An 18565-nucleotide genomic window follows, 5' to 3' on the forward strand; every position below is an offset into this window, starting at 1 on the left:
ATGTTATCAATATAATATTCAACTAAGTTTTAAGGCCGCCCTCTTCGCGTTATAAATTTCTCTCTCAATTGAGAAAGAATAGACAGGACTGTTTTATGAGACGGTTAATTTCTTGTCTTATTGTCCAATACAAGTTATAAAGGCATAAAATATAAAGTTAAACAAAGCGTGCGTAATATTTAAATAGATATATGTTCACTAATTATCAATGAAAGCAAAACCAAATCATATTTATAAATGGTACATAAACTTCACAGCTTTTATGGTAAGAATCAACAGAATCAATTTTTAGGTTAACTGCCTTTCCGTTTTCTTAATCAAATGCAATTTTTCGTACAGGAAACATAAATACTTGAACAAATTTACTACCGGCAAATAAATGAAGAAAGTGTATGTAAAATGACCAAATATGATTGAAATAGATCAAATAGCGCTATAATAGCTGCGATTTGAGTACACAATCAATAAACAAGTACAATTAGGGTTATATGAACTAAATAACAGATTTTCACATTTTCAGCTATGTGCAAATTAGGGCTAAAATATAAGGTTTTTTGGCAATAACTCATAAACTAAAAAAGATATCAATATCAAATTTTGTGAGTCGATAGACATTGTTAAGATACACATTGTGAGTGAAAATGAAGGTTCTATTGCAAAGCGATAAAGTGCGGCTCCCTTATAAATTCTATAAGCAATCTTAATACATGGGGAAAATTTTCAAATGTAAATAGCTCTCACACTAATGATTCAAAATTGAGGAAACTTGGCAGTGACTAGCACTAGTCTACGATATAGCATATGAAAAAAGAATGAACTAAATCGGTCATTTAGTTTTTGAGATAATGAGATTTAAATGTCAGGCCGCAACAACGGGCTTTTTAATGATACCGCTCACAACTCTATACTATGAAAATATCGATCGGTTAAAATTGTCTGAACAAAAAACCCGGTTGAGTATATAGTTCCTCCTCCAACAAGAGGGGTCGGAACAACAATTTCTGACGCTTGAAAGCAAAATTTCTGAAGTTGTCTTCCTGGTTTTCGTTAGTTTCTGGAATATCAGTGTCACTGAAAAATCCAAATGTTTTTTAAAGAAAATTGATAACGACCCATTGAACCTAAAATTTGGACTTGCTTTCATGGCGTAAGAGTCACCACTCAATTTGCACCACATCACATATGGCCCATTAAAATTCACATGTGTTAAATGTAAACCTAAAATTATGAGAACAAAGTCCGCAAAACCCACCCTTAAAAGTCGAAATTAAGACATCTGCGGTGGCTTCGCTTGGCGATCAAAGAATATTCGGAGAGAGTAGCAGAATAATTGCCCTCCGGAGAAAAATGATATCTTCGCATTTCCTTCAGACGTGAATACAAAACTATCAAAATTGCCCAGGGCAAAAGCCATTTCTGTGGACAATTTTAACAGTAAGACATCTCGCGTTGCTTTTATTCGATTCTTTTGTTACGCTCTGCTAATGCAGATTTTTCGGTCTGGTGTGATTTTATTTGACCATAACCGGCAATTAGAATTGATTTATGCGAATATTTCATAGTTTAAAAAGTACTCCACAAAATATACTTTATTACATCATAAACCAAATTGTGGTTACGCCTCATTCTATTTAAACGTTCTGTTTAATTTTCCAACCTTGAGGTAATTATTTTGAACTATTGTGCCCAGTTCTGCCCAGATTTTCTTTTAAACAGTTTACATTAAAATATGAAGATCAAGTTTAAATTCAAGGTCACCCTCAACACTATACTAAAAATATTTGAAACAAAAATGCCATTTTAGGTGTCCCGCCTCTTCACACTTATTAATTTCACCCCTATCACCCCGGTTATTTTTCCGTACGCAATTGGTAGTAGTATCAACAATCAAAATGAGAGATATGTAGTGTAATTCGGGCACTGAGTTTTGGCATTGATACCAAAAATTAGGAATGCGTACTGAATGGGGAAAGTGTTTTGTGGTAAAATGTTTGCCAGATAGGAACTAAGAGCCATGCGGGTTAATAACTGAAAAAAGGGGCTGAATTGCAACACCTATAATTGACTTATAAAACTTGGCAAAACTGTTGTAGTAATTTAACTTTAGTTTACAAACATTCTAGAGATATACAAACATTAAAGAAATTTTTAAATATTTTGATCGAATACGCCCCAACGTTGGTGGAATTCTCTCTTGCAAAAGAAAAAGCTTCAATGAATTGCTTCAAAACTTTATGAGAAAAGTAATGCAAAAAAGAAGTATGAGTACACATTGGGTGGTTGCTCCAGAGCAAAAAGAAATCTGTTAAATCTGTTTCTTGCCTTCTCTTTATCTTTTTCTTTTCATTATACTAAAAATGAATAAAGCAAACACTATGCCTAAACTTCATAGAAAACGAAGGTAATATTGTACAGGTTTAGTTTTTTTTAAATGGAAATAAAAAGTTCTTTTAATTTTTCGTTATTGCATTCTACCTTTTTGGTTGCATTTCCGAAGGTTTTGATAAAAAACAAGATTTTAAAATTTAGCGCTGAAAAAATTTTGAAGATAACATGAATTCTAATATAATTCTTTTCTTTTTTGTGCTAACTTGTAGGTCTTATAGTCTCACAAAAAATAGCAGTGGTTGTATGGTCCAATATTACATTTTTATTGTTTTGAAAGGGTAGGCATGGCTCGAACTTGAGCCTCAGTGCATTTCAGCGCTGAACTAGTAGATTTCAAAAGCGAAAACAAAATCCAATTCCGAAGCATTGTATCTCCAGAATACTTTCGCTTTCTTCGAGTGCAATTTTTCTTCATTATGATTACATTGAGATCATTGAGCTTTGTGGTTACGATTGCTATCCAAACTAAATGTGGCAAGTGCACACGCTGAAGTCCGGATAGCACATAAAGCAAACCTCGTTGGCGGAGTTAATCTGAACATACTATTTTCACGCAGTAAACTTTACACCAAAATCAAGACTGGTCCTTGTAGATTGTGACATGATCAGAGTACTGACCATCAAAAAAATATCTGTAGGCTGATTTAGCGCTGATTTGTTCTTTCTCCAACCTCCGGAATTGTTAGTTCTTTTTGATTTTGCACAAAAGCACATCCAGTTTTTTTTGATGATTTAAAAATTTTTGTGTTTGCCAGTTTTTTTATCAATAAATTTCAATTAAAAACTTGATTTCTGACATATGGTGCTGACCTTAAGTACTTTAAATTTCAGCGCTGACTGAAAATTCCTGAAATTTTTTTGTGACAAAGTAAATTGGGGAGCACTTCACAATTGATAGGACGCTGAGAGGTCATGAAATATAATTTTCCCATCTCAGGTTTTTTGAAGCTTCAAGTTTGCCGTTATTGTTCCGACTCACTTAAGTACGGGGTGGAACTATTTACTCAAATGGGTTTTTGTACATTCATTTCTGGCCAATCGATATGTTAATCGTAGAGAATCATCATTGGTATCACTAGAAAGCCCGTCCAGCGTAAAATATGGAATTAGAAAGATTTTTTGGAGTGTTTTCCAGTGAGTTGACGATGTTAATTTTTTGTGAATAAAAGACGGATATCCATTGCTTTTATTCACGTTTTCCAAAGCCTTCGTCTAAATTATATTCAGTTTTGCTGAATTATGTTAAAATTGTTTAAAATTGTTGTTGGTTTGGTTTCTAAAGATAAAAATGTGTTGATGAAACTATTCATCTACTTTTTGGCTCAAATTTGTGCTGCATATTTAAAAAAATCAGCGGTTTCATCAAAAATTTTATGAAAATAAGCTTTTTTAGTAAATTGATTACACTTGCCAGTATTTTCCTGAACGGCAATGAAAAGTTGACATAAAATGCTTTAGCTCACGAGGGAAGAAATTTTCTACTCCACTTTCTTTAAAAGGTTTCTGGGTTTGAAATGTTGCCGGTTTTTAGCTAAAATAACCCGATAAATATATGAACTGAATTTTCAAACATTTTTTGCTGATAACTGAACATTTCTGCCAAAAAATTCATTATGATTTCACTGGGAACCATTGCATGATCTTAATGAACAAGCAGTAACAGTTGGGTTGGTTTTGATCAAATCATTGAATCCTAAAATTCAAAAAAATTCCTGATTTTTAACAAAGGCTACTTTTTTTCAAACTGTTGCGCTTTTTTTCTTAGTTACAGAACAGAACAATTGATTTCAGGGCTCACTATCGATGGGTTGAGCTGGCTTCATTAACAGTTGCCAGGTAATGTAAAAGTTTTTGTCATTTCGACTTTTGAAATCATTTTTTTTCATTATGAACAATGGATTGTAGAGCTTTGCCACTTTTCTTTCATTATTCTGGTCAATTTATAGATAAGTTTCATCGCTGAAAAAAGCATATTCCATTAAATTTATTTTGTTCCCTAATGCGGCGTTGTGTTTCAAGAAAAAATCTTTTCTGGCTTTGATACTACTAATATCAAAAAGAAATTTTGAATTTTGTAAATTTTTACGTCAGCTTTTCTGGTCCTGTCATATTTTTAAGTTTTTGAGAAATAGTTTATCACTTAATTGTTGATAAAAAATTTAGGCACAATTTAACACATAGTTTTTTGATGAAATGATTATAGTTTTAACGGCTTCGAAACCATTTTCTAGAAGAATTTGATGCAATATTTTTCACTTTATTTTTAATAGCCTTTTTCTTGTAGCGATGTGAGAGTTTCTGAGTTATAAAAGGTTTCAATAGCTTGTTATTAAAGAACACGTGCGCCTATTTACTATCTTTACTTGTCAGCTGATTGTTTTTTACGCCTTTAAAGATAATTTTCAAGAGTTGTAAATAAATTTTATAATTTTTTTCATTTTTTATTCTTTTGTTTGTATGTCTATTTGTCTAATTGTCTTTTACTCAAGTCTTATGTCATTTTTAGTGTCAAAATGAAACGCATTTGGAGATATCTATTTTTTTACTGAAATTATTATAGTTTCAATAGATTCGACTATGGGTTTTCGCAAACAAAAATTTTTTTTTGTCTTTATCGGAAGTTCTTTTTTTAAATGTATGGTAAATTATTCTTAATGGCTGGTCTCAGTTGCTTTCTTTGGGGAATAAACAAACGTATTTATTTTTTCAATATACAGCTGATAAATTTTCAAGACTCTGAGATTGATTGTTTTTGAAAAAAATATATTTTCTGCTTTGCGCCAGTCAGATATCAACTTTTTCGCGTCGGATAAAAGTGCCTTTGGATAAATGTTTTAACATTGGTTTTATGGTTTTAAAAACTTCGACTGCTGTTTTCTGTCAGTTTTTTTGTTGAAATTCTTTTTGAAAACGTCAGACATATTTTGAATGCTCACAGTTTTGGCCTTTTTTCACTGCAGGAATGAAGGAACCTAGTTTTTAACTAGTTTTTTCTATTGAGTTTAAAAAATTTCGTTTTAAAGAATTTTAAGTAATTCTTGACTTTGCACCTTCTGTTCTTTTTTTCTATTTTCGTTAATTACCTGTTCTCGTTAGTTACAGGTCACATATCACAAAATTGGCGTCATGCAAATTTGCAGTTAAGCATATCGAATGTTTAGAGCGATTATGATTATAACGGGTATGACAACGGCTTTTCAATTTTTTTTGTATTTGTTTTTGCTTTGTAGTCGAATGAGCGAAATTCTAATGACAGGTCCCAATGTCTTATCTGATGAAGTTATAGGATATCGTTTTACAGTCAAATTTAATTATTTTTTTTCATATCTAATGGTTTTCATTATTGTGGAGCGTTTTTTTTAGGTTAGCCGCTTTTGTCGTTTTTTTCTCTTTTTGTTACCGAGTCTCAATAAGGACTGGTTTCACGTCGTTTCTAGTTATCAACAATGTTCAATTAATTGTTTTTTTAGTTTAGCTTTTATCTGCCGCTATTGAAACTTTGTTTTTAAGTTTTTCTACAAATAGACACCGGGTTTTGGATGTCATTAATGTTTGTTGTTGTTGTTTAATTTTGTCGTATGTCTTGTCTTGTATTCTTAAAAATGGCAAATCTCCACGGCCCTCTAAAGCGTTGTTTTCGAAATTCCACTTAATGAGTTGAGTCGGACGCAAATTTTTTTTCATACACCAGTTAATTTCGCAAAAAACTTGAATTTTTGAAAGTTTTCTATCCCCTCCCATTTGATAGACAATTAAGCCAAAAAAGAGGATGATGTCGTAACATTATGTGCAAACGCACATTACTGAGCCTGCTTGTTTTTCTTATATCGCCGTCGGTCACTTGAAATAAGATCAGATAAATGTTACAAAATAGGGTTTGAAGCCTTCAATATGTTATTTCAATGGGTTGGAAGCAGTAGCTCAACGAATTTTTTCTACGAAATATTTCATCGCTTTTTGAAACTTCAGTTTAACATCAATCTTTTGTAATCTGATTAACTCGCTTTTTGTTGCGTACAACGAGCGCCAAAGCTATCGTCTACAATAATGAACAGAGTTTGTTTAAAGGTGGTCAAAAATTGCCTCACAATTCGTCGAATTGCTCTAGCGAAAATTGAATGCTACCATATTTGGGGGTCTTAACATTGCCACCCATTTAAGAGTTAACATAGCACGCATGAACTATACAAAATTTTATCTGTGCTGACAACTACTGACATCCTGACCCAGAAAACTGTCCCAAAGTCCGTTAACATGTAAACAGTTCTGCTAAATTCTAACTAACAATGGTTGAAGTTATTGTTGACCAGTTGATTTTAAAATCCTAATCTCGTGAACTGATTTTTTTGAGAAAAAACTGGTACACTTGTTACATCGTGACAAGCACTTGAACAAGTTGATAGATCTTGTCAAGTTTAAAACCCCGGGATTGCTTTTTAATCTTTTCATTTCCCCGCCTTTTCGCGATGGTTTTATCACAAAACCTGACCTTCTTATTCCCCCTCCCCACTACCCCTTCCCACCCTCAGTTCTCCTATAGCAAACGTCGCGGTCTCCATGGACTGAACAAAATTACCCCGTGCACCCCAATCTCCCAAAAAGACCTGTCCATTTTCAGCAGGGACCAAGTCCGTTTTAAATCTTTTAAATGACTGGAGGGCAAATTTAAATACATTTTAAGACGAGTAATTTTCGGGCTAGCATTACTAAAAAATTGGGCAAAATATTGGGACAAATATTCCTTTTAAAAAGTAAGCGGGTAGAGCAGGGTGCTGGTTTTAAGTACAAAAATATTGTAGTAGTAGTTAATAAATGGGTGAGTTATTTTTGTGGAACTCTTTATCGATTGGTTAATACTTTTTACCCGTGGAAGATCAAAGTCTAAATAGTCTATTTTGTTGTCACAAATCTAAGAACAGATTTTCCCCCGGTTAGGCTAATTTTATATGGGCAAATTCTTTAATCACCAAAGGTTATTGGAACCCTAATTCAACATCGAGTTATTCATTTGAACAGCAGAAGTTAATGACTGGAATTTGGCTGAATATTATTACAAAAGTAGTACCTTGGTAATTTTAATTACTTCATTCGAAAATTTAACTGTTATGTTAATTTAACTTCATCAACGTATTCAGTAAAATTGTAGTGTATGTAGAAGTTGGTAAGATCAATTTATTCACACAGTATCAATATCTTGGCTGACATGGCATTAAATTATAATTCCCCGGGTAATCTTTGATTTTTTTTTATTTTAAACAGTTTAATTGGAAAATTTTCAGTAATTTATGTTTTCCCAATGAGTTCTTAGGTTGTGTTTTCACTTTTTGTCACCTTGAGTTGGTATAAATAAAAATGTTTTTATTTAGTGACTAGAAATACTTTAACACCACTGGTAAGCCAGTACCTTTAAATCTCAGTAACTTGCTTAATTATGAACTTAAGTTTGGCAGCCTAGTGAAAAACATTTAATTAATCGATTACTTAAGTTGATTTCACAATAGGAGAACCTAGTGTCTGGTAAGCCACAACGTCTAAATATATCAATCGCTTACCTGATCGTTTTTTGGTTCTAAGTTGCTATCCGCCTTGTAGTTATTGGACTAAAAGCAAAAAGTGGGCGAATAAATTATGTCACCTATTTGATACAAAACTTGTAATCCCCAGAACACGACATCTGACACAGAATTAAAAATACAACGATTTTAAAAAAAAATAGAGCCATTATTTGAGGTCAAAGTCAATTCGCTGCAAAGATATTGAACTGTTTTCTTACTATGAAATTATACTCTACAAACACATTGTTTAAAATCATTGACGGAATTGCAGCATAACTGTTTCACCAGATATGAAGATCTATCAGTATCTATCCCAAATATCGTACAAACGTTTCAAAAACAAATCGATCAATCAAATTCTAAATTTGTAGTCGTAATTACAACTTTCAAGAAAGAATTCTTTTTTCGTAATTACTTTTTATATCTTAGTAGATTTTGCTGTTTTGAACTCATTGAAATAGAAACTTTGCCTAGTTTTGTGGTCTTGCTTAATCCAACCCAAATTGTCCCTTTTATCTCTTTGGTTCAGAGGTCGAACGTTTTCTGGGTTTTTTCTGTCTGCTCATTTTCTAAAGTAAAAGTGTAGGTCAGTACTGAAGATTAAAACAGCAAAAATTGTATTTCAGATTTTCTAGGCACTTTCAAAGCGGCTGTTTTCTGTTGCAGTTTTTCACCGTTTGTATCACCTTTCTACTGCTTTCCGGGTTGTTTATGTAGATATTCTAATTGAACAGCGAAATTTGATTTGTAAATCAAATTCTTCCTAGATCAAGTGACACCGGTTCTCATCATTTCAGGGAAACTCAACTATTGTCTGAAACTGCTAAAGACTCAGTGCAAAGAGTGTAAAACTAAGGATTGTTTGAATTCATTGCTCAACTTATTGTTGATGACTGTAAATAGTGTACTGATAACATTAAATTATTTACAGAGTTTTTACAATTAGAAAAAAAAACAATGATTTATTCAAAAATGAAAGCAAAATCATATGTGTACGAATTTTCGATAAAACTGTAAAACTAACAGAGATAATGAAATTCAACTTTAGTTGAAAAATGTCAAAACATTGTTAACCCCGTGAAAAACAGAAAACTCAAAATCTTCTACAGTTAAAATACGTTACGCGCGATCCCCTTTCTAATGCGATTTATACCTTTCTACGTGAAATACACTTATTGGCGACGGTCATTGAATATTAAAAGTGCCGCTTTTGTATAAATTAGAGTTCTCAGAGTAGAGTCGGAACACAAAAAGGCCTTCGATCTTTTCAATTCGAAATCAATGTTTATGTTCCGAGAGGTGACAATTGAGTTCATCGCAGTTCAAGTTTTTATAATGGCTTAAACTTCAAATAGAGTAATAAAAGATTTTCCAGCAAAAAAAGAGAAATAGAAAATAAGTTTCGAGGACTTAAATCCAATTATTTTTACTTGTAATAGAATTCCAAGTCACTCAACAGTAACCAATTTTATTTTCATTTTCTTTAGAGATGACTATAAAAAAGGGTTCTTCGAGTCCTCCGTATTGATTTTTATTGATTAGAAATTATGTTTGTACATTCGTTCATCCATTAGATCTAGCGAATAAAGATTTTTATTTTCTGTTTAAAAAAATTAAGTGTTTTTTTGAAAACCATTTGACTACACTTAAACAACCAATTTTTGCCATGTACAGACGAAAATCTTTTCATTCTTTTGTCTTGAAACACAGAAGCCACGACTGAACAAAAAATGAACTAATAATTTCCGTCCAAAATTGATATGTAATCCTTTCAAAACAGTTTTGAGAGTATTATTTTACTTTCAAGAACAGTTTGAAACCAGTACAGTACGATCATACTTTTTAGTATTTTTATGATAATTATAAAAATATGGTATGATCTAAAACTATTATTTTTATGATACAAATGCCGATTGCTGCGTATTCAAATACCACAATTGCAATTGGTGTGGACAAATAAAAACTATCAGCACATTTTTTATCTATACTTTTGACTTTTTAATTATGCTTCCAACCAAATGTTTCCTCCAGTAGTGCTCTTTAGATGATCAACATCGAACAAACGAAAAGCTTGTGAAAATGTAGTTCCAATATAATTTTCTATAGCAATCTTTAACATAAAAAACAGTAAAAATTTTAACTTCCAGAGCTGGTTCTTAGCGGCCCTTCACATATCAAGTGCTCTATATAAAATTTGCAGCCTAGATTTAAAATTGAAAATACTTTTAATGCACAAATTGCAGCTTGTAACAATCAGTATGCTCTCGTTCACTCTGCAAAAACCAGAAATCCGCTTTGTAAAAATAATTGAGGAATCTGATTAAATCTTTTCCAATCATGTGATGTTCAAAACTATATTTTTGATCCACAAATTAGCAATTCATTCCAAGCAAAAATTATAATGAGATGGAGCCTTATGTTGACCATTTTCTACGTCTGTTGGATAAGGCTAAAATTTTTCAAAATACTTTGTTTTTCCTATCCATAAATTTTGATGATCTAATCATGACAATGTTGTGCCTTAACTAAAGATTTAACCAGCTTATATGAAAGGAACAGATTTTCCCCCTTAGTGTTAAGTTTCCGCTATATATAACTCTTTAATTTGTCTGATGGCAACAAACAATGGGAGACAGTTAATTATCTTGTCAAAAATGGAGCACAAACAAAAAACTGTTTTTTTTAGGAACACGTTAACAGAAAACGATCTCCTGTCTCAGATAGCAAAATTTTGAAGACTGAAAATGAAGTCAATGAGCTTGTTCTTGAGCCTAGAGTACATAATAGTGGTTCACAACAACTGGGAATTTAAATGAAGTTAAGTTTATCTAACTTTGATTTGGTTCAAAACAAACAAGCTGTCTTTACGCACTCCAATGATTGATAGATTTTCAATGCATTATAGATGCGTTAAATTTGAAATTCTATAACAAAAGCAACTATTTCTGCGTCTGATTTTTTACTTAATTGGTTATATGGAAGAAACTGGTCTTTGTCAAAGCAAAAGTAACACTGGCATAATATTACTGAACATAAATACAGAAAACTTATCTTGTCATGCATAATTTTTTGAAATTTTTGAATGAAAACTATATTAACTGATGTTGATATAACTAATGTTGTGATAACTATGTTATTCTCAGCTCTTAAAATTACATTTTTGTTCCCATTTTGTTTTTTATTTTAACGTAGATTGCAAATATATTCAACTCGGAAGAGGAACAAAAATTTTTGATGGTGTTTTAATCAGACCAACAAAATTGTCACCAATTTTTCAAAAATTTCTAACTATTTTTCCGACTCATTAAAAATGATATCTGAATAGTTTATCTACTTGAAATGAATCAGGTATCTTGAAGATACTTGAGTAAGAATACTTAAAATTTAATGAATTTTTATCTCAACCTTTGACAAGTAATTGTATTTTATTTTGAACAAAATCTTAAACCGAGTACTAAATATAGCTGGCAGCATCTTGCTTCAATTACTTTAAAACAACTAAGTCTTTTCAATTCTTTTTTTCTCAAAATTTAACTTAAGTTTTTTTTTAATTTTACCAGAAATTGTTATGCGTAGAATTAATTTCTCTTAAGAGAAGTGAGTTTATAATTTATTTCCAGGAATTTTGTCAAATGGGGTAATATTTCACAGAGAATAAAAAAACGTGTCGACGCTTTTTGAACTTTTCCGTATGAAAAGTTTTAGTAAGTAATTAGAAGGAATTTTTTGTAAGTAATTAGTGTAAACTTTTCTTCTGAATGAGAATTGGGGTATTTTTAGTTAGTCTGAAAATTGATCACATTTCTTTGATGCTTGGTGAACTTAGCTCTAGGTAACGCTTTCTAACTACCCTACAGCCGCATTCAAAATTGAACGCCTAGTAATAAAAGAGATGTCAGAATTCTGTGAAATTATGACTGCTAATTAGCCTTGAAGGTAATGCTTTTGACATATTTACGAAAGGAGGATAGCTATAACTTCGCGGAGGCATCGAATTTAATTGGACTTGAAAGAAAAGCGATACTAACCCCCCACTTTTTTCTTAATTATTTCGATATCCAGCTAAAATAAGCAGCTCAATACTCCTATGAGATTATATTCACAGGTTAATTTAGCTCGAATAACTAGAATTAGCCTTACTTTAGCACCTTTTTTCAAAAAACTCAAAGTTTCTAATTTTAAGAACGATTTATTTTCTTAATCAGATAAAATTTGCCGGCGAAAATTAGGGAAAAATCAGCCAAATTCTTGTCTTCATCTTCATAAAAACTTTCAAAAGCCTTCAGTTCTGCTTTTTAGTAGAAAATTCAGCTTATCCGTAATTTCCAATTCCTTGTGTTAAGTTATTTCTCTAAATGTATTTCAAATCCAAAATAATTTCTTTACTTATTCTGTCTTCCTACTTTCTGCAATTATCAAAATGCCATCAAGAAGAACAACTTGATTACGAAAGTGGAAATATTCGACATTTCGTGAATGAAATAATTCGAGTTCAAAATGCCAACAACGACTTAGCTGAAACCGAGACAATCTACGAGAACTTGTCGGATTTGTACCCTTTAGAGGCGGAGCCAGGGTTTGCCGACGAGTGGGTTGATGAAAGTTGGGGTTCTAACGATGGCGAGTTAATGAAACGACCTTCTGGTTTTATGAAAAGACCATCCGAATTTCTGAAGCGACCCTCGGAATTCTTAAAGAGACCTTCAACTTTCATAAAGCGACCATCCGGTTTCATCAAAAGAAGTCCAGAGCTATCCAAACGTCCGTCGGAATTCCTAAAAAGGCCATCAGAACTTCTAAAACGGCCCTCGGAGTTTTTGAAAAGACCATCTGAATTCTTGAAGCGACCATCGGGGTTCATGAGACGATCGACGTTTTTGGAACCGATGGACGTTAAAAGATCCCCCGCCTCTTTTCTGAAACGGGCGCCTGGTAAATATCTATGAGATTATATGCAATTATGAAGAAGAGCCCAAATGTTAACACAAAAGCGCTAATGAAAGTGAAATAAACTAAAGTTGTTGATATATGAGCATTCAGATGTAAGTTTTGTTCAACTTTTCCGATTGAATTTAAATGTTCATTGAGAGTTTTGTAATGATCGAAGTCAAAGTTTTAAATGCCAAAACGTTTATGCTTGTATATGTATCCTATATTCAGCAGTAATTGGGCCTAAATTATAAACTTTCATGCTATGCACACACGGAAGCAGCGTCCAACACTGATACTGGTAATCAAAAAAAATCTTAGCAATTTCATTTCCCATAAAGTATCGTTGCCCAATTTTTTTTCGCTTTCTCAGGAACGCCCTTCCAGCATATAAAAATGAAATTTTCGTTACCATGAGAAAAGAGCAACATGACAGGCAAAGAAAGTTATGTTTGAAATAAAAAAAAAACAATGAGTTTTTTGCTAACTTTTTTGTTGCACGTGCCATTACAATTTACAATATTTTGCCTGCTAATGTCAATCTTAATGTCACTAAGGTTTTGTTGTTAATTGGTTCCATTGATTTTGGGTTGAAATAGCTTTATGGCAATGACAAGTTATGTTGCTGAGATATAACGTGACCCTTTGATGTGTTATTAATTACTTTAGACATTTCAAAATTTAAGCAACCTAAAGCACCATGACAGGCAAAGAAAGTTATGTTTGATATAAAAATCAATAAGTTTTTAGCTGATTTTTGTTTTGCCTGACTTCTCTAATAGACATAGTAAACTAACTGGTTTCTACTAATCACGTCAAGTGTGCTACTTCAGATTTGTTTGGAGCTCAAGGTAACACTTGATGACAAGTAGGTTTAATAACAAAGATGTGAAATGTTTGAACTGAGCCTAGGTACATTATGGTGTAAAGATTGCAGTTTTCTGTCTTTTGCTGTAAGATACTGTGTTGATATCTCGTAGAACGCCAAAATTCTCATTTCGCTCTGTAGAGTTCATTTTTATCGGAAAAATGATTTTTCAGCCGTTATTGGACTCCTTTTTTCAGTTCGATTTTTTTCTTCAGCAACAAAATTCAGTTTATATAATTGACATCAGTATGAACGTCCTTGTCCTATTTCAAAACAAGTTTTTTCAAGTGAGAAAGATTTCAATTTCTTTGAGGACAACCAGCCAATGATAGGGTTGGCCCCACAACTCTCCAAAGTTTTTCTTCATTTCGTTGATCAGTAGAAATCTAATAAAAACAACTTGCTTAAGAATTACAAATTTTGCGATTAAGACTTCATCATTCATCGGCTGATTTAATTGTTGGCTTCCTTGTTTAAAGTCATCAGTTTTTGCCGCTCGTTGCTCAAATCAAACGTACCTGACAAGCTGCAACATTCATATGGTGTTGAACAGATGTTCCTGTGTTCCTTAGACTTCCAAGTTGTGTTTACTAATTTGTCAGACGAACTTGGGCCAACGATCATACAACTTTCTTTGATTCCGTACTAGGTCATATATGATTCTTAGTAATCATACTAGGTCATATATGATTGGTATGGATTCTTGGTAGTCATACAATGACCATATATGATTTCCTGGAAATCATACAGGAATCATACAAAAAATTTCGAAGACTAAAAACTCTACAATTTTTATTTTCTATTGAAGTTGAAAAAACTTCTTGGAAATCATACAAGGTCATATATGACACATAAAACATTGACTGGTGCCACAAAATATCGTATAATGTAGTCAGAGGACTTAAATTATTATATCGCATTTGCAAGACACATTTGATTCTTTGTGTGCGCTAAAAGAATAACTTTGTGGTTTAAGCATATTCAGGAAACGAATTTGAGGTTAAATGCAAATTTTTTTCCTGACTATTTTCATAATTGAGCATTTATATGTATAAACTAGTTTCAGATTATTTCACAAAAATTTTATCTTTTTGGACTTACTCTTTTATTTAGTGCCCAACTTTGCAAACGATATTGTACTTTAGGGTCTTATGGCTGATCACAATGTGATGCCAGGGTATCATATAGGTGATGCCCTACCGAATAAAAACAAAAACAAACATGAAGGGTAAAACGTTTTCGAAAAACAGATGTATGATTCTTGGTATTCGTACTAGGATTATATATGATTTCTTTGGTTTCATACAAGGATCGTACTAAGAAATCAAGTATGAAATCATTTATGATCCTTGTATGAAATCAAAGAAACTTCAACCCGGGTTATTCCGCATATAAGACAGTGATTTAAAATGTTGACAAAAACTTGATTTTAATTTGTTCGGTGAGTTTTTATTTTTTGTGTGGCCCATGGTTCTGAGATTTTCCGTTTTTCGCAAAACTAAAAGTTTATGACATCTTTATAGCTTGAAAAAAGGTGTTATTTCAAAGTGCTCTTCTCAAAGTTTTTCGCCTTACAATGTTTTTGCTGTCTCAAGGTTTTCCTCTGTTATTGTTTGGACTAAGACCATTATTAGAATTCTGGTGATCCGTGTGACATCATTCCACAAGTTTTCAGCTATATGTGCATCGAAACAGTATTTGAAAGTTTCTCCAACAATAGTTTTCTCGTAACGTTGCTGGGCTACAAAAACATGAAATTAATCACGAATTGATCAAGAGAAAGAAAATCGGTGATTGAATTTTGCAAAAACTAAACAAATTTAAAAGGTTAATATGTATCTGATTTCTCTCCGTATTGGAAAAGTGTATTTGTTTGACTATGATTCTAGCACAAAAACAAAAAAGAACATAAAAGCAGAAAACGGACAATAAACTGAAGATAAAAAGAATAAATGAGGTATTTGTCCCGACCCCTGTTGAGGGGGGAGGGGCGAATCATATACTCAAATGGTTTTTTTGTTCAGACAATTTTCGTCGATCGATATATTTATCGTAAAGAGTTGAGACTGGTATCATTAGAAAGCTCGTTCAGCGTAGAATATACTTTTAAAAAGATTTTTTTCATTTTCATCTTTTACAGGGAGTTATCGAGGTTTAAACTTCTTAGAAAATTAGAGTGAATTCCGTTGTTTTTATTCACAATTTCCGGAACTTTTGCCTAAATTTTCGTGAATTTTGCTAAAATTTATTAAAATTTTTAAGTATAGTGTTGTTGATTTCATTTTTAAAGACACAAAATTATTTTTGATTATTTTGATTTAATTTTTTTGTCAAAAATTCGGGCTAAATATTTTCAAAATTCAGCCTTTTTAATCAAAAACAGCACGTAATAACTTCTTTAGTCCACTTCAACTAAAATTGTCGGAAGTAATTGTCGGAACCCCAACAACCAAAAATACAATCTCTGTAGACTCAAAAGTGGGCTATTCCTACTTCAACTTCTGTTAATAGTGCTCTCTAATTAAAACTTTACCGTTTTTTGCTATATAAATCGTTGATTATCAATCTTTCTTTTCTCGTTTCTTTTTGAGTTTTTAACTAATTTCTTTTTAAGTTTTTAATTAACAAATGTCTTTTTGAGTTTTTAACTATTTCTTTTTGAGTTTTTTCTTATTCTTTTTGAGTTTTTAACTAACAAATATCTTTTTGAGTTTTTAACTGTTTCGTTTGAGTTTTTTCTCTTTCTTTTTGAGTTTTTAACTATTTCTACTTGAGTTTTTCTATTTCTTTTTGAGTTTTTAACTAACAAATTATCTATATCTATAACATTCGAAAATTTAAGTTTTCCTAATGAACCATAAGCATTAACAGGGCTAGTTTTGGACCGATCATGGATTGTTACAATCCAAAAAGAATTCCGATTGTAAAAAAAATGATATTTTATATTAATTAAATAACAGAACATACCAAGTCAAAGCACAGGAGTGATAGGTCTAATTGGTTTCTCAAGCAGCATCAAACTAAAGTATTTAGTTTTGTACTTGAAAGCTTACGGTCGTTTTGAATTTAAAAAATGATTGATTTTGTAAAAAAATAAAGGCTTAAAAAATGTTTCCTCTATTTTTTCTTAATTTGGTCAGCTTGTAGCTTAGTGTCAGCAAAAAAAGAATGCTTCTTCTTTCTACTGATATAAAATTTTTTCTGTATTGTGTTTTAACCCTTAAGCTTTTTGTTTTGTGGCTTTGATACCAATAGATTTCAGATGTTTTTTATTTTTTAGATATTTGCCAGTTTTTCACGTTTTCTAGTTTTGTCACATTATCACATTTTTGACAGTTCTCATATCAAAAAATTGGCTTTCAAAATAAATCAAAATTGAACATATTGAAATCCTGAGTCATATAGTTTATCGTTTTAACGGCTTCGACACTTCTTTCTTGAAGAACGTCAATTGAATTTTTTAGTTTTGTCTTTAACTGTCGTTTTTACTTTGTCATTTTAGTCGTATGAGTTTTTCCTGTATAAGAATGGGTTTCATTGGACTTTTATGGAGGGATAAATGAACCGATATTCAGATGTTGGTAGACAGCTGATGGCTTTCATGACTTTGAAAACAATTGATTTCCAAAATAAAAAAATTTTTAACTTCCCAATTTGGTTCTTTTTATTGTCTTTTTGTTACTAGTCTCGTTAATCACAGGTCGAATACGATTTTAATGGTGTCAAAAAAAGGTGCCAAAAAAGATTGATATCACAAAATCTATTTTTTTTTTTGAAGAAATAGTTTTGACATTACCGGCTTCGACAAGGTTATTCACAAAAAAAGTAAATTAATTTAATTTTTTGTAACATTTGACGTTCTTTTTGTAGACGCAAGACATATTCTGAATTACTGCAGTTCTCAGGAACGTCATTTGGAAAAAAATTAACCTATTTAGTTATTTATTTTTGTAATTTTTGGCTTTCATGACTTTGGAAATAATTTTTTTTCGAAAAAAAAAACAAAACTTTTACTTATTTTTGCCACTTTTTCTTTTTTGTCTACTTGTGACCTGGTGTCATTAATATAAAACCACACACTGCATTATTGGCATGTAAATAAGGTGCAATCGAACCAATTTTTCATTTTCCAAAAAATGGCTTTACGGCTTCGACTGCGTTTTCTGGCTAGCTTTAATTGTCTTTTTGTTGTTCTTTTTTATTGCATAAGAAAGTATGTAAGGACAGGTCTGAAAGCCCATCTACAGAAACACTGTTAATTGTAAACCTTTGGGATATTTTAGTTGATTTCTAATGGCTTTCATTACTTTGAAACTATTGGTTTTCAAAAGATAACTGAATTTTTTAACTTTACTGTTTTTATTCTTTTCTGTCTAATTGTTACTAAGCCTTATTATGAGCTGATCCCATAACATTTTTGGGGATTTACAAGTTATTGTGCTTTGTTTCAGTTTTATCTGACGCTACGTTGACTTTGTTATTAAGTTTTGTTTTTAAAAAACGGACATACGCTTTTTGATGTAATTATTGTTTGTTGATGTTTGATTTTGCTGTTCGTCTTAACTCGCTTTCTTAATATTGGCATATCTCATCAATCTAGTGGATTATTTTTTGCTTTGAAGCATATGTTTTCCTTCATACACTATTTTTTTGAGAAATACTTGGGTTTTTCTGTTTTTCTCCAAATAATTTTTGGGTTTTTCTATCTGTTCCTCTTTCTGTAGACAATTATGCCAAAATTGTGGATGAGTGGGGTCGGAACCTTATGTGCGATCGCACATTACCGAGCCTCCTCGTTTGTTAACAATTTTTTTTGGTTGTTTAT

The 18565-nt window shown here is 31.8% G+C and overlaps 3 protein-coding genes across 5 annotated transcripts in view; all 3 read left to right on the forward strand.

Moving 5' to 3' along the window:
• The window catches only part of LOC142351794 (uncharacterized), a 338941-nt gene that overhangs the window by 265452 nt on the left and 54924 nt on the right, over positions 1-18565 (forward strand). The window lies entirely within an intron of this gene.
• Positions 1-18565, forward strand: part of LOC142351796 (angio-associated migratory cell protein-like) — a 217581-nt gene that overhangs the window by 53007 nt on the left and 146009 nt on the right. The gene's annotated exons all lie outside the window — the stretch shown is intronic.
• Positions 1649-13032, forward strand: LOC142351484 (uncharacterized). 3 transcript variants are annotated; one of them, XM_075403526.1, is made up of 2 exons: positions 1649-1663; positions 12243-13032. In XM_075403526.1, the coding sequence occupies exon 2, from the start codon at positions 12299-12301 to the stop codon at positions 12887-12889; it is 591 nt and encodes a 196-aa protein (XP_075259641.1). In that variant the 5' UTR covers positions 1649-1663; positions 12243-12298; the 3' UTR covers positions 12890-13032. The 3 variants fall into 3 exon arrangements, with proteins under 3 accessions (XP_075259641.1, XP_075259639.1, XP_075259640.1); XM_075403524.1 differs by lacking the exon at positions 1649-1663 and adding an exon at positions 7131-7409 and having other exon boundaries at positions 12223-13032; XM_075403525.1 differs by lacking the exon at positions 1649-1663 and adding an exon at positions 7131-7318.

This window comes from Convolutriloba macropyga, chromosome 13 (genome assembly GCF_964194025.1).
Source record: "Convolutriloba macropyga chromosome 13, txConMacr16.3, whole genome shotgun sequence".
Lineage (NCBI taxonomy): Eukaryota > Metazoa > Xenacoelomorpha > Acoela > Convolutidae > Convolutriloba > Convolutriloba macropyga.